The sequence below is a fragment of the Eretmochelys imbricata genome, chromosome 9 (genome assembly GCF_965152235.1).
Source record: "Eretmochelys imbricata isolate rEreImb1 chromosome 9, rEreImb1.hap1, whole genome shotgun sequence".
NCBI classification, from domain to species: Eukaryota; Metazoa; Chordata; order Testudines; family Cheloniidae; genus Eretmochelys; species Eretmochelys imbricata.
In genome coordinates, this window is record NC_135580.1 from 103076166 (window position 1) to 103101205 (window position 25040).

Below are 25040 nucleotides of genomic sequence, written 5' to 3' on the forward strand. Positions count from 1 at the left end.
ATAATCGAGGTGTGCCATTTCCAACACAAATCCAGGGTTTAACAAGAACGTCTGGGGGGGAGGTAGGAAAAAACAAGGGGAAATAGGCTACCTTGCATTGATGAGCACCAATAAAAGAACCTGCATAGATAAATCTTTGTAACTTCTCATCTTATCTTTCTGCTCATACCATGGTATCTGCATGCCTTACACCTGCATCCTAGATTCTAGACATGGTATCTTAGATTCTCAAACAAACAGGTTTGTCCCTGTCCCTGCTCTCTGGTTTTGGTGTCTCATGATCTCTCAGGACAAAGGGAATGTAAAATTTGACATTTCTAGAGCATGAACTGTTTTGGAAACCATTAAAATAATCTCTTTTGCAGCATCAGCTTCGGGCACCTCAGCAGGCTCTCACAAAGATGATGACACTGCCTCTGTAACCAGTCTCAATTCCTCTGCCACTGGCCGTCGCCTCAAAATCTATCGCACGTTTCGAGATGAGGATGGCAAAGAGTATGTACGGTGTGAGACAGTTCGTAAGCCCTCTGTCATTGATGCCTACAGCCGAATACGGACCACCAAGGATGAAGAGTTCATGTAAGGCCTTAGAAGACTCTTCGTTTCCTTCTGGCATCAGTAATGTAGAGTGTTGGCGCGTGCAGTTCCTGGCTGTGGGGGAATTACTGCTGAAAAATACTGAATTCAGTATAACTCAATTGAGAATGCACTCTTTTGGCTGCAGGTGGGATGGCTCTTATGCCTGCTGCATGGCAGGAAGAGGTATGTTCCCCATGACCTGTAGAGCAGTCTCTGGCTTTGTCCAGTATCTAATACTCGAGAGAGAGGTGAAAATCTCCATTAGTGCAATTGTCCAAATACACATTATTTCCCCTCTGTTTAAAATGTGTTGCCTTTTAATGTGGTTTAATTTGCTCAGCAGTGCTGATGTCTGGGATTATTGTAGGTGAAGCAAACAGCCACACTTATAGTTAAGGTTGCCTAACTCTTTCCATTGTAAGACCCTGTTTCAGTTGCTTTATAACTCTGCCAAACTTTAATAATTTGGGATGAAAATTTTCATGCTAGATATCTGTCTCTAGCTGAATTTTTTGGAAAGCTTAAACAAAGATGGTTCAGCCACTTAAGGAAATGGAAATGTTTTGCCAGTGTAAATTATTATAACTGTTTCTTTGAGAAGTTCTAGTACCTTTATACTTTGGTGCATGAACTTGAAAGTTGGAAAGGGGTTGCCCTCGGATCATAGGGCTGCCTTTTTTGCTGTCTTTGTGAAATACCAGCAAAATTCCAGCTGTGTTGTAAGCCTCTGAAAATGCTATTTGCATGTCTTCATAGGTTTGTCAGAGGCTGGTAGATAAATTCTCCAAAAATTCTATTTACACTTAGCATGCGCTAGTCCAGTGCTGCAGGGATTGGGTAGGATTTCCCCAACAGTTGCTCATTTTAGCTGCAGAGGGGGTAGGAGCAAAAGAGGTAGGCAGAAAGAGTCTGAAACAACTAGAGAACACCCCTCACCAGAACTCATCAGAACCCAAGATTTCTGAGTCCCTATGTTTCTCTCCTGACTAGCAAAAAGCTATAAAAGCCACTGGCAAAGTTTGTCTCTCCCTACCTAGTGACTGGTCCACATGGAGGATAATAGCTTACTGCTGCTACTAGTTACTCTTTTAGCTCCAGTGGCAGAGGACTGTGCTGTAGATCTAAAGTTTTCAGCCCCGCTAAGAGTTATGTCGGGATCATCATGGTTCCACATGCTAGAATTTCTGATTTTTTTTCAGTTTGCTTTATTAAAAGCATAGGCTGCTAATGGAACCTTAAACTGACTACCTTGTATATATCCTTTGATAGTCTTTAGTTACGTGATCACATACTATTTTGTACACAGGATGGACTGTACTAAGGGCATGAATCAGGGTTATGTAGTAAATGAGACCATTGTCCATAGGATCGTTACCTCACTTATAGTAGAAATTGAGAAGTGTATGGTGAATGAGGCAGGGGATTGCAGGAAGAGAAAGAATAGTCTTGGGGTTAAGGCAGAGGAATTCCACCATGGAGAATTGGATTCTATCCCTACCTCTGCCATAAACTTTTCACATTGTGGGCACTATGTACTCATTTTGTGTGCTTAACTTGAGACACGGAGGGCCTCATTTGCAAAAGTTCTGTGTGCTCAATTGCAATAAATTTTGATGTGCTTTGAACATATAAAATTTTAAATACTCTGAAAAATCGGGCAGTAAGCATCTCAAATTGGGCACCCCAAATTAGTGGACACTTCTGACAGTTTTGACCTTAATCTCTTTGTGCGTCAGTTTCTAATCTGGAAAATAGGGATAATCTCATCCTCTCAGCTCAGAAGGGTGTTATGAAAATAAATTCATTAATGTTTGTGAAGCACTTGAAAATTTATAATGATAAATACAATAGAAAAATCCAGGAAATTAATAATTCTGTACTTAGTGTAGAGTTTGGATGGTGTGTGTTAAATGAGGTTTGAGGTCATTGCACATTAAGGATAATGAAACATATTTAATACCCATTTAGAGAGCACTGTTTATCTTGTGCACTGAATGAGGCAGGGGCCTGTGGAAAAAACAGCATGTGATCCTGTAATTAAAGGCTGTATCATAATGTATCTGCATGAGAGGGCTGAATTATGGTTGCACAGGCAATCTGAATGCTCGACTTTGTAATCCTAATATTCTTTTAACATAGGGATTTAAAAGATATTTCATACCTTCTAGTTTAGTAAATCTACAGTGTATCTAAAAAAAGAGACTGATTTGTCCAAATAGTCTGTGACCAGTGCCATGTGGGTCAACCAGTCAGAATCTCAAGTGTCTCCTTCACCCCAGGACTGGCCTGGCCTGGCCAGGCCTGGCCTGGCCTGGGCGTGTTGCTGACGTGTCACAATAACTGCGTTAGAAAAGAGATCTTGTTCTACTGCCCATCCACCCTCTGCATGCTGACTTGTGTAGAGATCACTGCTCCCATCAGTGAAACTAGGTAAATCCTGTTCATGGGAGGAAATGTTTAAAAAAAAAAAATACTAGTGCTTTTCATGAACGTTTGGGGATAAGGCTCTGCTGCTCCACCACTCTGGCTCTTCTGGAAGGAATGCTACTGTGGGTGTTCAAGTTTCAGGAAAATGGGGCTGGCAGAAGGATGCTTGGCCACTTGTAGACCTAGATTAAAATCTCTGTGTTCCAGACGAAAATTTGCCCTCTTTGATGAGCAGCACCGGGAAGAGATGCGGAAGGAGCGGCGCAGGATCCAGGAGCAGCTAAGGCGGCTCAAACGGAACCAGGAAAAAGAAAAACTCAAGGGCCCACCAGAGAAAAAACCCAAGAAAATGAAGGAGCGGCCAGATCTGAAGGTAACTAAGCATCAAGTAAAACAGAGCAATCCAAGGAAGAAAAGCCAGTGGAATACAGTGTCCTAGCAAATCTTCTCCTCATTTGGACAGAAGAAAGAGGAGAAAACTATGGGATAGGATTATGACAACATCGGTGCTGTTTCCACAGTCTTAATATCAAGTATAAGTCACACACTCCATGCTTAGCTTTGCCCTATAACATGGTCCAGAATATCCCAGTTCCAGTACTTCCAGATTAAGTGCTAATGACTCTTACCTTGACATGAGCAATTTTCGGCTGTCAAGTAATTAAAAAAATTAATTGCATGATTAATCATGCTGCTAAATAATTGAATACCATTTATTTAAATATTTGTGGATGTTTTGTACATTTTAAAATATGTTGATTTCAATTACAACACAGAATACTAAGTGTACAGTGCTCACTTTATATTAATTTTTTATTACAAATATTTGCACTGTAAAAAACAAAAATACCGTTTTTCAGTTCACCTAATACAAGTACTGTAGTGCAATCTCTTTATCATGAAAGTTGAATTTACAAATGTAGATTTTTTTATACATAACTGCACTCAAAAATAAAACAATGTAAAAATTTAGAGCCTACAAGTCCATTCAGTCCTACTTCAGCCAATCACTCAGACAAACAAGTTTGGTTACAATTTGCAGGAGATAATGCTGCCTGCTTCTTGTTTACAATGTCACCTGAAAGTGAGAACAGGCATTCGCATGGCACTGTAGTAGCTGACACTGCAAGATATTTATGTGCCAGATGTGCTAAAGATTCATATGTCCCATCATGTTTCAACCACCATTCCAGGGGACATGCATCCATGCTGATGACGGGTTCTGCTCAATAACGATCCAAAGCAGAGCGGACTGATGCATGTTCATTTTCATCATCTGAATCAGATGCCACCAGCAGAAGGTTTTTCTTTTTCGGTGGTACAGGTTCTGTAGTTTCCACATCTGAGTGTTGCTCTTTTAAGACTTCTGAAAGCATGCTGCACACCTCATCCCTCTCAGATTTTGGACGGCACTTCAGATTCTTAAATCTTGGGTCGAGTGCTGTAGCTATTTTTAGAAATCTTATATTGGTATCTTCTTTAGGTTTTGTCAAATCTGTGGTGAAAGTGTTCTTAAAACAAACAAGATGTGCTGGATCATCATCCGAGACTGCTATAATATGAAATATATGGCAGAATTTGGGTAAAACAGAACAGGAGACATACAATTCTCCCCCAAGGAGTTCAGTCACAACTTTAATTAAGCGCATAATTTTTTTTAACAAGCACCACCGGCATGGAAGCATGTCCTCTGGAATGGTGGCCAAAGCATGAAGGGGCATACGAATGGTTAGCATGTCTGGCATGTAAATACCTTGCAAAGCCGGCTACAAAAGTGCCATGCAAATGCCTGTTCTCGCTTTCTGGTGACACTGTAAATAAGAAGCAGGCAGCAGTATCTACCATAAATGTAAACAAACTTGTTTGTCTTAGCGATTGACTGAACAAGAAGTAGAACTGAGTGGACTTGTAGGCTCTAAAATTTTACATTGTTTTGTTTTTGAGTGCAGCTATGTAACTAACAAATAAAAAAATCTACAGTTGTAAGTTACACTTTCACAATAAAGAGATTGCACTACAGTACTTGTCTGCAGTGAATTGAAAAATACTATTTATTTTGTTTTATCATTTTTACAGTGCAAATATTTGTAATCAAAATAATAAAGTGAGCACTGTATACTTTGTATTCTGTGTTGTAATAGAAATCAATATATTTGAAAATGTAAAAAAAAATCCAATAATATTTTAAAAATTGTAATTGGTATTCTATTAACAGTGTGATTAATCACTATTAATTTTTTTGAGTTAATTGCGTGAGTTAACTGTGATTAATCAACAGCACTAATTATTTCCTTTAGATGTTATCTGGAGCTAGAACATCAGGACAGTAAGAAGCTGCTATCTTACTGGTAAATTGGTAATTATCTTACCTCTAAATCAAATGGTGGATTCTCTGTCTCTGACTTCAAATTAAGACTAGATGTCTTTCTGGAACTTATACTTTAGCCAAATACAAATTATACAGGGCTTAAAACTGATAGCTGAGTGAAATTTAATGGTTTGTGATATGTGAGAGGTCAGACTAGATCTATAGTTCCCATCTGGCCTTCAACTCTGAATAAATTTTAATTGTTCACCTTGTTGATCTTTTCTGCAGTTAAAATGTGGAGCCTGTGGTGCAATTGGACACATGAGAACTAATAAATTCTGTCCCTTGTACTACCAAACGAATGCCCCACCCTCCAACCCTGTTGCCATGACAGAGGAGCAGGAGGAAGAGCTGGAAAAGACAGTTATTCACAATGATAATGAAGAGCTTATCAAAGTGGAGGGGACCAAAATTGTCCTTGGAAAGCAACTGATTGAGAGGTGAGGGCAGGACTGGAGGTGCAGGGATGGGTGGTGAGAAGGGCAGTTTCTGGTCTGATGCAAAAGACATACACATCACAGGTGCAGTAGACGCAGGAGTGAAGTGGTTGGGTTTTAGATATATTGATAATGTAGTATTTAAATTCTGATTGAGCTTGGTATTGTACCAAATGGGATCAGTGCTGATTCTGAGGTGCAAGCAGTCTTGTTGGTAAGAGATGCAAAGGAAATAAGAGGTCTATTTCTTTTCTCTAGTGCAGATGAGGTTCGCAGGAAATCACTGGTCTTGAAGTTCCCTAAACAGCAGCTTCCTCCAAAGAAAAAGCGGCGAGTTGGGACCACTGTTCACTGTGATTACTTGAATGTGAGTGTAGATGTAATTGGGTCAATTTTAGTCTCTTCGTGTCCAATTATTAAAGCTACATTTTAGTCATGGGTATTTTTAGTAAAAGTCATGGACAGATCATGGGCAGTAAACAAAAATTCATGGCCTCTGACCTGTCCATAACTTTTACTATATACCCCTAACTAAAACTTGGGTGGGGGATGCGGGTTCTCAGGAGGGAGTTTCGGGGAGGTCTGTGAGTGCTCAGGGTGGGGGCAAGGGCAGTGGCGTGTGACCCAGGACCCCTTCTGGCCAGGGGCACAGGGCCTGCAGGCGTGGGCAGTGTGTGGAGCTCCCTGGCGCCCCCGTCTAGGAGCTGCAGGGCCATGCCAGTGGGAGCCAGAGAGCTGCACCCTGAGCCCCCTCCTACACACCCAAACTTTTGAAGCTGGCCCTGGGGCTGCCTGGCTTGGGTAGCACCTGAGCCATCACCAGCTGCTGCAGAAGTCACAGAAAGACTCGCAGATTTACCCATTGTCCATCCTGTTCAGTCCTTGCTCTGCTCCTGGCTATCCATAGTACAGCACATGAGGCATGTATCTGCATATCCACCCATAGAATTAATAAACTAAACCTACAGAGAACTTGTTTAGATTTATATTTTGTGTTTGGAAGTGTCTTAACTTCCTACTTCTATCTGATTTCTTCAGCGGCCTCACAAGTCAATCCATCGGCGACGAACGGACCCTATGGTAACTTTGTCATCCATTCTAGAGGGCATTATCAACGATATGAGGGATCTTCCCAATGTAAGTTTAGGCCTTGTGGTCAAAGTTCTGTGTCCTGAGTAGGCTCATAGACTGAGTTACGTGGCTGAATCTGAGACCCCAGAATTATGCAACGCTATCCCCACTGGTCCAGTCTAATCAGACTTGCATCCTTTGAATATTGCCCTCAAATCTTCAGTTTATTGTGCTGCAGGTTGTTTTCAGTAAGAGTAACTGAATCATAGATGTCTAGGCAGTATGGTAACTGGAGCTTTTGGATTCAGGAAAGCAGTTAAGCCTTTTTGGCACTGGGGAGATGATACATCTCTGCTTTCATTTCCCTCCTGACATCTGAGCAGTAAAGTGGGGAGAGGATCAATGTGGGGAGAAAGGGTTGAATTTTTCATTCACACCCCATTATCTATTACTAATCCAACAATTAGTTAGTAAATTAGCTTCATGTTTCTTTTTAAACAATCAACAGTGGAATAATTCACAATGTTGACATTGTGTCATCGTTAAGCTTCAGACTCAACACCCCATTGATAGGCCTCTTGCATTCTGACCTACATTTTCAAAGCTGTCACCAGACTCATAGACATCATAGAATATCAGGGTTCGAAGGGACCTCAGGAGGTCTAGTCCAACCCCCTGCTCAAAGCAGGACCAATCCCCAACTAAATCATCCCAGCCAGGGCTTTGTCAAGCCTGACCTTAAAAATATGTAAGGAAGGAGATTCCACCACCTCCCTAGGTAACACATTCCAGTGTTTCACCACCCTCCTAGTGAAAAAGTTTTTCCTAATATCCAACCTAAACCTCCTCCACTGCAACTTGAGACCATTACTCCTTGTTCTGTCATCAGCTACCACTGAGAACAGTCTAGACCCATCCTCTTTGGAACCCCCTTTCAGGTAGTTGAAAGCAGCTATCAAATCCCCCCCTCATTCTTCTCTTCCGCACACTAAACAATCCCAGTTCCCTCAGCCTCTCTTCGTAAGTCATGTGTTCCAGTTCTCTAATCATTTTTGTTGCCCTCCGCTGGACTCTCTCCAATTTTTCCACATCCTTCTTGTAGTGTGGGGCCCAAAACTGGACACAGTACTCCAGATGAGGCCTCACCAATGCCAAACAGAGGGGAACGATCACGTCCCTCAATCTGCTGGCAGTGCCCCTACGTATACATCCCAAAATGCCATTGGCCTTCTTGGCAACAAGGGCACACTGTTGACTCATATCCAGCTTCTCGTCCACTGTAACCCCTAGATCCTTTTCTGCAGAACTGCTGCCGAGCCATTCGGTCCCTAGTCTGTAGCAGTGCATGGGATTCTTCCGTCCTAAGTGCAGGATTCTGCACTTGTCCTTATTGAACCTCATCAGATTTCTTTTGGCCCAATCCTCTAATTTGTCTAGGTCCCTCTGTATCCTATCCCTACCCTCCAGCGTATCAATACATCATTGTATTGGCTTACATTTCTTTCACACTTTGAAGATTATCTTTTCCATGGTAAGGATTAGTGAATTTTTTTAAAATAAAAGCTTAGCACAATTATAGAGCAGATACAAAAGGGACAATTGTGCAGCAATTTATACAGCTTTATAATTGTATTATATGTGGGACTTTGGAGAGAGCTGTTGAATATCGACTTGTTCTTCGAGTGATTGCTCATGTGTATTCCACAATAGGTGTGCGTGCTCGCCAAGTACACCAGTGCCGGAAGTTTTTCCCCTAGCAGCACCCGTAGAGGGGAGCGCCCCAGCGATCCCGGGAGTGGTGCCTCGGTGGCGTGGTATAAGGGGAGCTGCGTGCTCCCCCCACCCTCAGTTCCTTCTTGCCGCCAGTGAAGGTGCATTGGAACTATTCTGCCCCAGCTTTGCTGTAGTTCGTCCCCAGAACTTTTTGTTCATTCAGTGTTTGTACCTGTAGTTAGTTTGCTGTTCATTTAGTTCAGTTAATTTGAGTGCCCGGTTCAGGGCGTGCCCCGGGTTTTAAGTCGTGCGATACTTGTAGGTGATCTGTGCCAAGGAGTGACCCGCATGCAGACTGTTTACACTGTTTGGGAGAAACCCATATAAGCGATAGTTGCAAGATTTGCAAGTCATTAAACCTTGGAGTGAGAGATTAGGCTCCAGGCTATTCTGATGGAGTGGCACTGACCCTGACTCCAGTGCGCCGCTCCGAGTCGGCACCAGGCACTGCGGCATCGGTGCGCGGCGACCTTTTGGTGCCTTTGACCAGTCGGCACCACTCCCCGTCCACAGGGCATAAGAAGGCAAAGAAAATGCCTTCATCGCTGCTACACCGAGGGAAACCAGGGGCAGAGACTAGACCCATGTTGGACAGTCCTCGATCCCCTCCGGCCTCTAGGCCTCCGACTCACGTAGAGTGGAGTAGCCCAGCTGCTTCGGACCAAGCCTCCCCGGATGTCTGGATGCCCTCTGGTGTGCAGCGACCTTCCGGTGCCTTCGACCAGTCGGCACTGCTCCCTGTCCATGGGGCACAAGAAGGCAAAGAAAATGCCTTCTTTGCAGTTGCACCAAGGAAAACCGGGGCAGAGACTAGACCCATGTTGGGCAGTCCGCGATCCCCTCCGGCCTCTAGGCCTCCAACTCATGTAGAGAGGAGTAGCCTGGCCGCTTCGGAAACGCTGGAGGCCCTGCAGATAGCCCTGGACGTCATGTCCATGCCGGTACCAGGAGCGCTGCCGATGTCAGCACCACGCTCCAGGAGAAAGCCACCGCTGGGTTTTCCCAGTCGCCCCCAGCTCAGCACCAGTCTCAGTCCAGGGAACGTTCCCGACACTATTTGCCGCCCAGCGACAGTTCAGGGTGTAGTCCACGTGGATTGCCCTCAACTCCCACCAGACTGTCTGGTTGCGTACCGTCCGACTGAGAGCCGACCGGTACCACTCTGCATCATGGAGTGAGTACCGACGGGACCGAGGCAGACGTCGCCAGAGGTCCTCATCTCATAGGGATTACTGTAGCCGGTCACGGCACGAACGTCGACGCCATTCCCGCTCTGAATCCTGCTCCAAGACTCCGCCAAGGCATCGCCTCCGCAGCCAAGGGCGTCGATCGCCGGCACCTTGCCATCGCGGGTCCGCCCATTGGAGCTGATGGCGGAGCAGCAGCCTACAGAAGGTACCAGTCCTCCACATCGAGATCGCGGTCCCGTGGGCGACGTCGCTCCCGGCACTGCCATTCCTCCCGGTCCCATGGCAGCGACAGGTTGTTCATCAGCCCAGCCTCCACTCGTAGTCGCCCTTCCATGTGACAGGCCAGTCAGGCCGAACAACTGGGCCCGTCGGTGCCGCAGACAGTGCAGTGGCACTGAGCCCCGTGGCCGGCCCAATGGTACCAGTGGGCACCGTGGCCCAACACAGCCCCCGGTGCCAGAGCCTCAGAGGCACCGTCTGCCTCCCTCTCCAGACCGCCAAGGAGGTGGTCAGTGGGACATTTGTCCTCGCCACCGTGCCTGGAGTCAGACCATGTGGTGCATCCTCCGGTGCCGGCAGACACCCAGAGCACCATGCTGGCCTCCTCGCCGTCCCTGGATGAGGCGATAACGGCCCTTCCCCCCTCCGTCTCACAGGAGGATTTTAGGGCCCATCAAGAACTTTTAAAAAGGGTGGCATTAAGCCTCCGCCTCCAGGCAGAGGAGTTGGAGGAACCCTCGGGCTCCCTGTTCAATGTGCTGTCCTCTTGGGCACCGGGCAGGGTAGCTTTGCCCCACCATGAAGGGATGGCAAAAATTTCAAATCCCTTGTGGTAAACACCGGATTCGCTGGCCCCGATCTCTAAGAGGGCAGAACGCAAGTACTTTGTATCCGCCAAGGGGCACAAATACCTCTACGCCCTCCTGGCACCCAACTCCCTGGTGGTCAAGTTAGTCAACCACAGGGAGTGGCAGAGCCAACCAGCCCCTACCCCGAAAAATAAATATTCGCGGAGGCTGGGCTCTTTCGGGAGAAGGCTTTATTCTTCCTCAAGTTTTCAGTTGCAGATGGTAAACCACCAGGTGCTCCTGGGCAGGTACAAATTCAATTTGTGGGGCTCCCTGCCTAAGTTTGAGGATTCCCTCCAGGAGTGCGATAAGAAAGAGTTCAAGGTGCTGGTGGAGGAGGGTACGGCGGCTGCCAGGGCATCACTGCAAGCAGCTTTGGATGCGGCAGACACGGCAGCATGGTCCATGGCCTCTGCGGTGTCAATGAGAAGGGCGTCATGGCTCCTGCTGTCCGGGCTGTCCAGTGAAGCACAGACTGCCATGCAGGATCTCCTGTTTGATGGCAAAGCTCTGCTTGCGGAACAAATGGATACAAAGTTGCATGGCATGAAGGACTCCTGCACGACCCTCCAGACTCTGGGTCTCTATGTCCCGTCTCTGGCCAAATCTAAGTTAAGGCCGCTGCAGGCCCCTGCTCAGGCCACTCAGCCGAAGTACGAGGCTGCCTATAACAAGTCGAGGGTCTATAAAAGGCGCCCTCAGAGACAGTCGCGGCCTGCCCCGCAACCTGGGTCCTCCAAGGGCAAACAGGCGGGGAAAAGGCGGTTATGACAGGATGCTCGGGAGCACCCTGCCAGTTCTCCCCAGGGATCCCCCCTCAATGAAGCTTCCCTTCTATAATCAGTTGTGTGCTTTCCTCCCGGAGTGGTCATGGCTGAAAGGCCAAAGGAGGACTCAGGCCCATCCTGGACCTGCAGGATCTAAACCAGTTCATGGTGAGGCTCAAGCTCCACATGGTCTCACTAGCCTCCATCATCCCCTCCCTGCACCCTGGAGACTGCTACGCTTCCCTTGATCTGCAGGACACATACTTCAATATTCACATTTTCGAGGGGCATAGACGCTTCCTCCGTTTTCTGGTGGGGCAGAATCACTACCAGCTTACGGTCCTTCCGCTTGGCCTATCCACTGCCCTTAGGGTATTTACAAAATGTATGGCGGTGATAGCGGCCTACCTCAGGCACCAGGGGTCCAGATCTTTCCTTATCTGGACGATTGGCTGGTCAAGGGCAGCTCCTGGTCGCAGGTGAGGGATCACATGATGCTTCTACTGTCCATGTGTGCCGCTCTGGGCCTGTTGATAAACGATGCTGGAGCTGATGTCCAATGCGTCAACCCTGTGTTGGGGGGCCCATGTGGGGAATGTTCAGACCCAAGGCCTGTGGTCGGCACGGGATCTGTCCCTACACATAAACGTCAAGGAACTCAGGGCGGTATGCCTGGCGTGTGTGGCCTTCCGCTCTCACCTGCAGAGCAAGGTGATCAGGGTCCTCACGGACAACACGGCCTCGATGTTCTATATCAACAGGCAAGGCAGGACCCAGTCCTCTGCTGTGAAACCCTGAGGCTGTGGGATTTCTGTATAGCCCACAACATCTGCCTGAGGACCTTCCATCTGCTGGGCGCCCGGATTGTGTGGGCGGATCGCTTGAGCCCAGGGACTTCTCCTCCCAATACGAGTGGTCTCTCCACCCGGAAGTGGCTCATCAGCTCTTCCATGTGTGGGGAACTCCCCAAATGGACCTGTTCACAATGCGGCAGAACCGGCATTGTCCCCGGTTCTGCTCCGGGGGGGATTGGGAAGGGGTGCTATCTCTGATGACTTCCTCCTGTTCTGGTCAGGCCAGTTTCTGTATGCCTTCCCCCTGTTCCCACTGATCAGCAGGGTCCTGGAGAAAATAAATACGACAAGGCACGGGTCCTCCTGATTGCCCCACTGTGGCCCAGGCAACATTGGTACGGGACCCTCATGGGCCTGGCGGTTGCTCTGCCGCAGCCGTTGCTGCTCCGCCAGGACCTGCTCTCCCAGGACAAGGGCTGCCTCCTCCATCACAACCTAGCAGCTCTCCACCTCACAGCGTGGCTGCTCAGTGGTTAGGTAGAGTGGAAAGGATGTGCTCAGAAGGGGTCCAGCGCGTCCGTCTGGAAAGCAGACGGCCCTCCACATGCTGCGCCTACTTAGTAAAATGGTCCCGGTTCTCCAGATGGGTGGCCGAATGGCGTGTCTCCCCGGTGGCCGCCCCGATCCAGCTTATCCTGGACTACCTTCTCCACCTTAGACCCCTGGGCCTGGCGCCCTCATCAGCCAAGGTGCACCTGGCGGCCATATCAGCCTTCCATCTGCCGGTGCAGGGGCACACGGTATTCCCCCATGCTGTGACTGGCCAGTTCCTCAAGGGGTTGGACCATCTTTTCCTGTATGCTAGGCTCCTGGTCCCGCAGTGGGACCTGAACCTGGTGTTGTCCCGTCTCACGGGGCCCCTGTTTGAGCCGCTAGCCACGTGCTCCTGGTCCCACCTCTCGTGGAAGGTGGCCTTCCTGGTCGCTACCACGTCGGCCAGGTGGGTCTTGGAGCTCAGGGCCCTGACCTCTGAGCCCCTGTACATGGCTTTTCATAAGGACAAGGTTCAGCTCCGCCCACACCCTGCTTTCCTCCCTAAGACGGTCTCCGCCTATCACGTGGGTCAGGACATTTTCCTGCCGGTCCTCTGCCCCAAGCCTCATGTGTCCAGTGAGGAACGCTGCCTCCACACAACTCGATGTGCGAAGGGCTCTGGCTTTCTACCTCGAGCAGACTAAGCCGGTCAGAAAGTCCTCGCAACTGTTCGTCGCCTCGGCTGAGCGCATGAGGGGTCGGTTGATCTCCACTCAGCATCTCTCCAACCGGATCACTTCGTACATCTGTACCTGTTATGATCTGGTGGGTGTTCCCCCGCCACCGATTGTGAAAGCGCACTCTACTCGAGTGCAGGCCTTGTTGGCTGCCTTCCTGGCCCACGTCCCCATCCAGGACGTTTGTAGAGCTGCCACGTGGTCTTCGGTTCACATGTTCTCCTCGCACTATGCGATCGTCTCTCAAACCAGGAATGATGCTGGGTTCAGCAGGGCTGTACTCCGTCTTGGGAATTTGTGAATTCCGATCCGCCTCCAACAGATATAGCTTGTAATCACCTATTGTGGAATACACATGAGCAATCACTCGAAGAAGAAAAGAGTTACCTTTTCTGTAACTGGTGTTCTTCGAGATGTGTTGCTCATGTCTATTCTATATCCTGCCCTCCTTCCCCTCTGGGTTTTCTGGCAAGAAGGAACTGAGGGTGGGGGGAGCACGCAGCTCCCCTTATACCGCACCATGGCGGCGCCACTCCAGGGGTTGCTGGGGCGCTCCCCCCTATGGGTACTGCTAGGGGAAAAACTTCCGGCACCGGTGCACGTGGCAAGCACGCACACCTATTGCGGAATAGACATGAGCAACACATCTCGAAGAACACCAGTTACGGAAAAGGTAACTGTCTTTTTCTGGTTTTAGGTAGAGTTGAAATTGATTTTAAAGTATTAGCCAAGATTTACAAAATAGGAACCTAAAGTTAAGTTTCTAAAGCTCTAAACCTACTTTCAAAACACCCAGTAACTCCCACGGAAGTCCTTGTGGGACGCTTCTTCCTCAAAAAGAAAAGGAGGACTTGTGGCACCTTAGAGACTAACCAATTTATTTGAGCATGAGCTTAAGTGAGCTGTAGCTCACGGAAGCTTATGCTCAGTTAAATTCCTTAGTCTCTAAGGTGCCACTAGTCCTCCTTTTCTTTTTGTGGATACAGACTAACACGGCTGCTACTCTGAAACTCTTCTTCCTCAGAGTGGTGGCAAAGTCATAACAGAATAGTAAATTCTGTGGAGAGAAACAAAATACCACAGTCACATACAGGTGGTCTTCAGTATGTGTAGCTGAGTAGGTATGTCTACACAGCATTTTGGAGCACGCCTCCCACTCCGGGCTGATAGACTTGGGATAGTGGGGTCGCACTAGCACCCTAAAAACAGCTGTGGAGACAGCACTTGGAAGTTGCAGGTTGGGTTTTGAGGCCTAAGGTGGTGGGTAGACATCAGAGCCCAAGTTTGAGTCCGACCTGAACTTCAAAGTGGTGTCTATGCAGCTATTTTTAGAGTGCTAGCTTGAGCCCCGATACCCCAAGTCTGTCGACCAGACTGGGAGGCTCACTCCAAAATGCCATGTAGACATACCCTGAAGGGCCTCTCATCTGCTGGCTATTCTGCTTGTGAAGGTTGATGGGACTGAATGCCCATTCTTTTTTGTATTCCTCAGACATACCCATTTCACACACCTGTTAATGCAAAGGTCGTGAAAGACTATTACAAAATCATTACACGGCCTATGGACCTACAGACCCTGCGTGAGAATGTCCGCAAACGTCTGTACCCTTCCCGGGAAGAGTTCCGTGAACATCTGGAGCTGATTGTGAAGAACAGTGCAACGTACAATGGTAGGAAGCTCCCTAAAACACTGAGGTTCAGTTTGTCTTCTGGTGAGCTGTGTTACACTGTGATGGGAATTGTGCATATGCCTTGTGTATGGAATTGGGTGGCATGGGAGAGGGAAAACTCTCATACTCTGCAGGGAAAAGATGAAAGCAGCAAAGTTAACGCTGTTGAAATGGATAAGATGAATATAACAGACTTCTTTAAAGATGATATGAGGACAATAAATTAGTCAGCTTGTTATAAATTTGGAAGGGGTGAACTCTAAACTCTGTCTATTCAAAACAAAATAAGAGGCTTGGGCAGTTAGGAAGTAATGAAGGCTTTATCAGCAGGAGGTCAGATTTGTGGGGGGTGGTACCCTGTTAATTTCTGGCCATAACCTGAGCTCTGTCCACAGGTGAAGCCAAAATGAGTCATTCTTGGTAGAGTGCACTTTATGATAGGATCATCCTTCTCTTTTCTTTCAAACTTTGATCAGCACTGAGATAGTTACCAATGTTAGTATTTACATTGTCATATTATGCTTGAAGTGAATTGGGGCAATTCACACCTCTCAAGGATATTACTTCATATTCTGCAGACTGAGGAGTAGCCTTCATTAGAAAGGCTTTGTCTAGACTACCACTTTTGTCGGTAAACCTTTTGTCAGTCAGGGGTGTGGAAAAAAACCACCTCCCTGACCGACATAAGTTTCATGGGCAAAAGTGCTAGTGTGGAAGCACTATGTTGGCAGGAGAGACTCTACTGCCGACGTAGCTAACGCCAGTAATTGGGGGATGGTTTAATTGCCAGCAGGAGAGAGCTCTCCCATCGGCATAAAGAGCAGCTACATGGGAGACCTTACACTGGCACAGCTGTAGCAGTGCAGCTGTGCTGCTGTAAGAGCCATAGTGTAGACATAGCCAAAGGCTTTACTGATACAGCTATGCCAGCAGAACCCCCCTGTGGAGACTTAGACCCTCCGCCCCCAGAGTTTATACCAGCAAAAGGACTTGCCAGGATAGCTGTTTGCATGGGGGTTTTCATAGAATCATAGAATATCAGGGTTGGAAGGGACCTCAGGAGGTCATCTAGTCCAACCCCCTGCTCAAAGCAGGACCAATCCCCAACTAAATCATCCCAGCCAGGGCTTTGTCAAGCCTGACCTTAAAAACCTCTAAGGAAGGAGATTCCATCACCTCCCTAGGTAACCCATTCCAGTGTTTCACCACCCTCCTAGTGGAAAAAGTTTTTCCTAATATCCAACCTAAACCTCCCCCACTGCAACTTGAGACCATTACTCCTTGTTCTGCCATCTGGTACCAGAGCTTGTTGGCAGAGTTACGTTAGTCAAGGGTGTGGTTCTTTCACACCCTGACCGATGTAAGTATGCTGACCAAATTTTGTGTTGTGGGCTGGCTTCAGGCAGACATCACTATAGTGATTTACATTTGGTTGGTGATTTCAAGGTTTTCATCCCAACTAGAAATGTATTTTTGAAAAATGAATCTTTAGATTTTATAGAGCAACATGCAGCTGCTGGGTAAATGTGCTGATTCGCTGAAAGACCACTGTGAGGCAGCCCTTTTGTGACTCCTGTTAACACAGCTTTTTATCTGACAAGTATTTTTAAAAATATTAGGCACTATATAAGTGCTAAGCCTTGCCATATTCCAGGCCCCATGTATTCAGCAGCAAACAGGATTTAAACTCTGGTAGGCCTCCGTGGATTCTGTAGTAGTCTGGGAAATCTGTAGCCGCTTCATTCACAAAGGAAGCACAGTCTTCGCTCAGTTGGTTTTCTGTGTTTTCTTCACAAACATGAGGGCTAGAATAATAGGTTCTTCTTCGAGTGCTTGCTCATGTCGATGCCAGTCAGGGTGTGTGTGCTGCGTGCGCAGTAGCTGGCAGGTTCTTCCCCTAGCAGTACTCCTCGGTTTGGCTCAGGCGCCCCCTGGAGTCATGCCTCTATGGTGCCGTTTATAGGGTCCTGCCAACCTACTGCCACTTCAGTTCCTTCTTACCGCCTGTGATGGTTAGCCGGAATGTTCGTTCTCTCTTGCTTCAGCAAGCCTTTCTCCCTAGTAGTCTTCAGACTTTTCTCCTGTAAATAGTTAAATCAGTAGTTAGTAGTAGAAGTAGTTAGTATATAGTTAGAATTCCTGTAGGGAATTGTTCTGGGGGTACCCCTCGTCGTGTCTCTCCCCAGTACTGGGGCATGCCTCAGTCCCTGGGGTTTAAACCTTGTGCAGCTTGTAGCAAGCTTATGCCCAGGAGTGACCCCCTCACTTCCTGCTTAAAGGGGGAGTTTGGGGGAATTGCATCAAAAGGACTGTTGCACTGGAGTTGGCCTCCACACTGGAGACCTTTGAGGCGGTGACAGAACTTATCGCATTCACGGTGCTGCCTTCTCCACCTAGGCAAGACAAGGGACTGAGCTCAAAAGCAGCGGCACCCCCGAGACCCTCGGTGCCATCCCGAGGCAAGCCAGCGATGGTACCATGTCGTTTGCCATCCCCTCGGCACTGGTCACCGCTACCCTCTGGCAGTGGACAGGCAGGGGAGCCGCACCGGTCCCCAAGCACCTGGCATTGGACTCAAAACAGTCGAGAGCATTTCTACCAGAGTTGCATTTTCAGACCTGTTGTGACAACATACAAGGTCTCAGACAATTCCCTACCACGACAGGAAGGAATTGCCTAAAGCTCCTGGGCCACATGGCTGTTTGTACTTACATAGTACAACATGTCAGACTGAGACTCCAAGCTCTTCAGGTGTGGCTAGCCTCGGTGTATCGACCAAACCGGGGCAGTTTAGACCAGGTAATCACTCTTTGCCAACCGGTTCTTGAGTCTCTCCTATGGTGGCTCAACCCGCAAGTGGCGTGTGCGGGTATTCCCTACTCCAAACCTCAGCCATCCCTGTCACTGGTTACGGACACATCAGCGATGGGTTGGGGAGCGCATCTATGGGAGCTCAGGGCCTCTAGTCCCAAGTGGAGCTCTCACTTCACATCAACGTCAGTGAGCTGAAGGCAGTCCGTGTGGCATGCCAGACCTTCCAAGCTCACTTGGAGGAGAGATATGGATCAGTCATGACAGACAATACAACAGCGATGTTTTATATAAACAGACTGGGGCTTGATTCCTTCTTCCCTGGAATGACCACCTCCTTTATGCATTTCTATCCATCCCACTCATCCACAAGGTGCTACTCAAAGTTCGGAGGGACAAAGCCTCAGTAATATTGATAGCTCCAGCTTGGCTATGTCATTACTTGTACACGTCTCTTCTGGAGATATCAGTGGAAACCGCGATCACCTTACCGCTGCTCCCAGACCTGATAACTCAGGACCACAGCCGCCTTCAGCACCCCAATTTCGAATCTCTCCACCTCACGGCTTGGAAACTCCATGGCTAAACCCAGTGGAGCTGGCTTGCTCTGATCCAGTTAGGGAAGTCCTCCTTGGAAGTAGTAAACCATCCACTAGGCAACCTACCTAGCCAAATGGAAAAGATTCACAATTTGGTCATTGCAAAAACACGTCTCCTATGCACTTGACAATACCCTTTATCTTGGACTACCTCCTGCTCCTAAAGCAGCAAGGGCTTTCTATGTCATCAATAAGTCCACTTGGCTGCCATTTGCAGGCTGGTCAGTCTTCACCAACCCAATAGTTGGACACTTACTTACAGGGCTTGACAGGTTATACCCTCAAGTGCGGCAGCCAATCCTGGCCTGGGACCTTAACCTGGTTCTTTCCAAACCAATGGGACCCCCCTTCGAACCACCTGCGACATGCTCTCTGCTCTCTCTCTCCTGGAAAGTGGCATTCCTGGTAGCAATAACCTCTGTCAGGATGGTATCTGAACTTAAGGCCCTAATGTCTGAGCCTCCTTACACAGTGTTCTGTAAGGACAAGGTTCAGCTTTGGCCGCACCTGGCCTTCCTCCCGAAAGCTGTCTCCCAGTTTCATGTTAATCAGGATATTTTTCCCCTAGTTTTCTACCCCAAGCTGCACGCAAACAGCCGGGAACAAAAAATCCACTCCTTGGATGTTTGCCGGGCATTAGCCTTCTATATCGAACGGACAAAGTCTTCTATATCGAATGGACATAGAAAATCTGCTCAACTGTTCATCGCAGACAGCTTGACAGAATGAAAGGGCTCCCAGTCTCTTCTCAAAGAATTTCATCATGGATTACAGCATGCATCCGGATGTGCTATGATCTGGCAAAAGTACCTGCCCCCGTGCTGACAGCGTACTCCACAAGGGCTCAGGCATCTTCAGCAGCATTCCTGGCCCAGGTTCCAACCCAGGAAATTTGCAGGGCTGCGACATGGTCCTCATTCCACACCTACACCTTGCATTATGCCATTACTCAGCAGGCTAGAGATGATGCAGCCTTTGGAAGAGCGTTGCTTCAATCAGCAAACCCTTGAACTCAGACCTCGCCTCAGAGTTCCTGCTTGGTAGTCACCTAATTGGAATCTACATGAGCAAGCACTCGAAGCAGAAAAAACGGTTACCTAACTTTTGTAACTGTTGTTCTTCGAGATGTGTTGCTCATGTCCATTCCAAGACCCACCTGCCTGCCCCTGTGTCAGAGCATGACCAGCGAGAAGGAACTGAAGTGGTGGCAGGTTGGCAGGGCCCTATATATGGCTCCATGGAGGCACAACTTCAGGGGGCGCCTGAGCCAACCCAGCGGGTCTAGTGGAAGAACCTTCCACGTACTGTGCACGCGGTGTGCACACACCCTAACTGGAATGGACATGAGCAACACATCTCAAAGAACAACAGTTAAGAAAGGTGAGTAACTTTTTCTTTTTTCTTTTTTAAATTGAAGCTGAAATTTTGGAATGCAATTCTGTGGCAAGTTGCGGTTTTTGTGACAAATTTCACACCTGTGGAATCATGACATACGTAGGACTCTGCTTTTCAGTAACTGGCTCTTGGAGAGTGTTGCTTCTGCATATTCACGGGTCCTGTCCACCTTCCTTTCCTCAGAGTTCTGCTCTCATGACTGGGCTTTAACAGAAGGAAATGGGGACTCCATGGCCTCTGCTCCAAAAGTTTGGCGCAGTCCAGGGGGTGCTTATGGGTTCCCAATGGACACTGCTTTTCTAGGAGTTTCCCTAAGTTCAATGGCAATATAGGGTGTATCCCATAAGTGTGAATATGTAGCCACAACACTCACAATAATAAGTAAACCTCTTCATTATAATGTCCATAATAAACTCTAGTAACTGTGTATGCCATAGGAGAGAATCACTACAGTATGTGACTGGGGACATGTTTCAAACCATGAGAGAAATATAATCAGTAATGCAGTTAACGAGTAAAGAGAGATTCCTACTGTGTTACCTCATAATGCTCACAGGTGTTCTGTGATCAGAGTTTTCCTTTGTGTGCCATGGGGATGGTGAGCTTCATCCTTCCACCAGTCCTGAAAGCTTCCACAGACGCTAAGGTGCATCACTGTACTTGCTGTGTATTTGCAGGGCCAAAACACTCACTGACCCAGATATCTCAGTCCATGCTGGACCTCTGTGATGAAAAACTAAAAGAGGCAAGTCTTGTAATTAGTTCTCGTCAGAATGGAGAGGGAGGGACTGGCATGAGGGTTGAGGGGTTTTGAGGGCAGAGAGGTTTTGGACATGCAGACAGAAGAATGAGTGGGGCAGGTGGGTTGTCTGTCTTCCTTTTCTGGCTATTTATATGAATTTTTACTGTTACCGGGTCACTAAACAATTTTACACTGGGTTCTCTTCTTTGAGAAAGACACTTCTCTGCTCCCCTAGCTATTGTAAGTTGTCAAGATGGGTTACCACACAGTTATTGGGGAGTATCTTCATAAACAGGTGGATATATGCCTGCCTCTTAAAGGTGGAGGGTGTTTTGATGATGAATAGGTATTGATGGAGGATCACCTATTAACATCCATTAACTTCATTTCAGAAGGAAGATAAACTGGCTCGGTTGGAGAAAGCAATTAATCCTCTCCTGGACGATGATGACCAAGTGGCTTTTTCCTTCATATTGGATAACATCGTCACTCAAAAAATGATGGTGGTACCAGATGTATGTGATTGAAATGCAGTGTGTGTGTGAGTTAGGAGGTGTACAGCAATGGTACTCAAAGTGAAGGTGTGGAGAGCCATTCCGGGAGAGCCATTCCGTACCTATTTACTGGAGATGAGCAGACATTACATGTGGTGCTATGGCCTGACATTACAGGCAGATGTTTGCAGTTTTGTGGCTGCTATTACACATTGATACAATATTGCAACATAAACAAGAGATGCTATGTCAGGATGTCCTGCTGAGATTTTGTGACTGAGGTTAGGTCAACACTAAAAAGTAAAGTTGATCCAGCTGTTTCACTCAGGGGTGTGAAAGATCCTGACATGGTAAACCCAACCTAAGCCCCAGTGTAGACGCCTCTTGGGGAGGTGGATTAACTACAGCAATGGGAAAACCTCTCCCGTCACTGTAGTGAGGCTCTGCGCTGAAGTGCTACATGGCAGAGCTGCAATGGTGCTCCTGCAGTGTTTCTAGTGAAGACACAGTCTGACTCAATATCTCTTCCATCACCCCTTTTTTTATTGCTTGGAGTAGGAGTCAAGACGTTTATTCTGATTTCAGCTCTGCTGCTGACTCTGCTCTTGGGTAGAGTGGGTGAAACTCAGAATTTCTGTCACAGGAAATTTGGACATTTTGAAATGTGGGTTTGTTCTGAATCAGGACAAACCCAGATTTTTTCAAAATTTCCTGCAAAATGGAAGTTCTGGAAAAATTTCATTTTGGAAGCACCAATACATGGTGTTTAAGAAATATGCTCCCTGAGCCCCAGCAGCTGCTGTCTGAAATTGATATAATTCTTGTCATTTTCGCTACTGCCCACCACTGAATAGGAAAAGTGAAACTTCTTGGCAGTTGGTGACCAACTGACAGGGCTTCTGGGGTCTGGTCCAGGGAAGCTCTACCCTGTAAACTGTCCATGGCTTCTAGACTACCAGGCCAGCTGGTTCCCTGGGTTGCCTGACTCTTGGGACTGCTGGTTCCCTATTCTGTGAGAGTTGAGCAGCCTGAAGAGCCCGCTGGCCCAGGAGTCTGGAAACCCTGGCATCCCCAGGCCAGGGCAGAACTCATGGTGGGGCTGTCCTGGAGCCACGAACCCTAGAATTCTGGGCTTCCTAGCAGTCAACCAGGCGAGCTGGCAGGAAACACCGTTGGAACTCTGCTTGTGGTTCATCGAAGGTTCATCAAACCTGATACACATCTGCAAGACAAATTGGCATTTTCTGACAAAAGCCTGTTTTGTTGGAAAATGCCTGACTAGTTCTACTCTTGGGTAACTTGCTCTTTGTGCCTCAGTTTCCATATTAGTAACACAGCAGTAATATTTGTCATCTTTGAGACCCCCTTGCGCAAGGTGATATGTAAAGTGTTATTACAGTGGTAATAGTGCTTTTGTGTTAATTGTATGTAGCACTTTTCATCTCCGGATCTCAAGACACTCTGAGTACATATAAACATCGAGCTCTAACTATGTTTTTAAATTAAAAAAAATTATATTGTGAAATAACATTGAGCAAATAAGTGACAAGAAAACAGAAATTTTGCCTGGAGCACTCAATTAAACTTTACTTATTGATTCATTATATGCATTTCAGCATTAAATCCTACTGGGAAGTCAGGGAAGAGATTCCATGTTTCTGCCCCCTTAGGGCCATGTCAGGGAATCTTTAGGAATATTTACAGGTTTGTTTGACTTATGCTTGGCGCAAGAATGGGCGTCGGGGAAGGAAAAAAAGGTTGTTTTAATTTTCTAGGCTGATCTATGCTGGCACAAGTTGGAAAAGTCCCGGTGCACAAGCCAGGGATCACTGGGGTGTAGGTATATTTTGGCCATTTTCCGCTCTCATAACTTCTGTACCAGGGGCTGAGAGAGTGGTGCAGGAGTTGTCATATATCCTGAGGCTCCCCTAATGCAGATGGAATCCTCAAGGGGCTGAATAAACTGGCTGTAGGGTGACTTTGGGCTACCAGAACAGGGCTGAGGATCTGTCTGTCTGTTAAAAGAATAATACAACTCTAGGTTTAGATAATACAAGTTGGTGGTGGAGGCCCTGGTTATGAGTGTTTTCCCAAGGGTTGACCATTTGACATAAAGGGAAATATTGATATATATTCATTAATTCTTCTTCGAGTGCTTGCACAGTAGTTGGAGATTTCTGCCTTAGTGGTATCCATAGGGCTGGCTGTGGCGCCCCCTGGAGTGATGCTCCCATGTGGTGGTATATCAGGCACTGCCGGCCCTGTGCCCCCTCGGTTCCTTCTTACCGCCCATGACGGTTGGTTGGAGCGCCTTGTCTTGCTTCGCAAGAACATTAGCAGTTTATCCATTGACTAGTTAGTTAGTTGATAGTGTTACTTAAGACTCCCTGTTGGGACTTGGCCCCATACAGGGCATACCCCGCTCCTCTGGCTTTAAACCATGTGTGTCGTGCAGCAGGCCGATGCCGATCAGTGATCCGCACGCTTAAGTGTCTGGGAGAAGGCCATCGTAAGCACAGGTGACACATTTGTAAGAACTTTTGCCCGCGGACTCAGAAATAGTGGGATATCTGCTTGAGGGCATCGTTGATGGAGGCTGATCTTCTCCTGGTGTCAGAACCCTCCACTGCGGCACCTACACCCAGCACTTTGGCCTCAGTGTGCGGCACACCGCCGGCACTGGTCTTGGCCTGGCACCGCTCCGTCTCGCTAGTGCCAAAGAAGAAGCTGAAGAAACTAAGTCCCTCGGCACCAAAGAAGAGAGGATCATCGGCCAAAGAACCTGTCAGGCTATGTGCCTGCTATGGGAGTACCACAGAGGTCAGACCCACCACCCCTGCCAAGGACCCTCTGCCCACCCCAGGCAACGGCAGGGGTTCCCAGCTTGTGATGGGGCCCGCAGTGCCCAAAGCGGTCTTGGCGGCCAAGGAGCGAGGACAGCTGACTTCACAGGTGCTACGCCAGGTGACCAAGACGGCTCCGCTTGTGACACCGAAGGGGAAGGCCACCGGGGTGTTGCAGCATAGACTGGCAGAACACCCCAGGTCGCCGGATCGCAGACGCAAGTTCCCCTCACTGTGACCTTGGGACCTGGCGCTGCACTCTAGCTAGCCAGCCAGATGGCCAAGATCTCCATCAAGATCCCCTCCTACTAGGTGAGGGACTCCGGACTTGTGGTGCCACGCCCCGTACTACCGTTACCGACAGCCCTCTGGCCATAGGTTGCCTAGATGCCAAACACCTTCTCCCAGAAGGTCTCCTTGCGGTCAGTCCCCATCCTGGAGGGCTCGCTGCGGATCTCAATGTCAGTCACGCTCACCCTGGTACCCCTCTGGCAGGCGGCACTACTCCCCATCGCCCCAGTGTTCACCCAGGGTCAGTAGGCAGACTCAGGCCTCGATGGCCCTGCCGTTGTCACTGGGGGGCAGTGGTTGGGTTTGGACCATGGCTTCAGCCTGTCGGCGCGGCGGGGTGACTCCCCTCCGACGCTGGAGACTGAGGCGGGACTGGCCGTGGTACCCAGCAGGGGCCTGGGCCTCCCCACTGGCAGTACTGGAATCCGTGGGAGGTGCCGGTGCTCCTGGTCCAGTACTCCCAGGCTACGTCGGACAAGCCGACCAAGGTGCCGCTGGTGCCACAATCGGAGCACGGCGCCGTGATGGAGGCAGAACCCGTGCCCGGTACTCTGGCACCGAGGGAGCCCTCCCCTGACAAAGAAGGGGGTGACGCCATCCCTCAGGCCACTGAATCGTCATTGTCGTCCCCGGACGAGGCAGTGGCCAAACCCTCTCACACCAGCAGTCC

The 25040-nt window shown here is 48.2% G+C and overlaps 1 protein-coding gene across 2 annotated transcripts in view; it reads left to right on the forward strand.

Moving 5' to 3' along the window:
* TAF1 (TATA-box binding protein associated factor 1) overlaps positions 1–25040 on the forward strand; it is a 143679-nt gene that overhangs the window by 88921 nt on the left and 29718 nt on the right. For both annotated transcript variants that reach the window (XM_077825992.1, XM_077825990.1), the window contains exons 24-31: positions 366–579; positions 3214–3379; positions 5603–5814; positions 6070–6178; positions 6850–6948; positions 15018–15195; positions 20678–20745; positions 21135–21257. In XM_077825992.1, the coding sequence (XP_077682118.1) occupies positions 366–579; positions 3214–3379; positions 5603–5814; positions 6070–6178; positions 6850–6948; positions 15018–15195; positions 20678–20745; positions 21135–21257 (1169 nt within the window). The remainder of the gene's footprint in view (positions 1–365; positions 580–3213; positions 3380–5602; positions 5815–6069; positions 6179–6849; positions 6949–15017; positions 15196–20677; positions 20746–21134; positions 21258–25040) is intronic.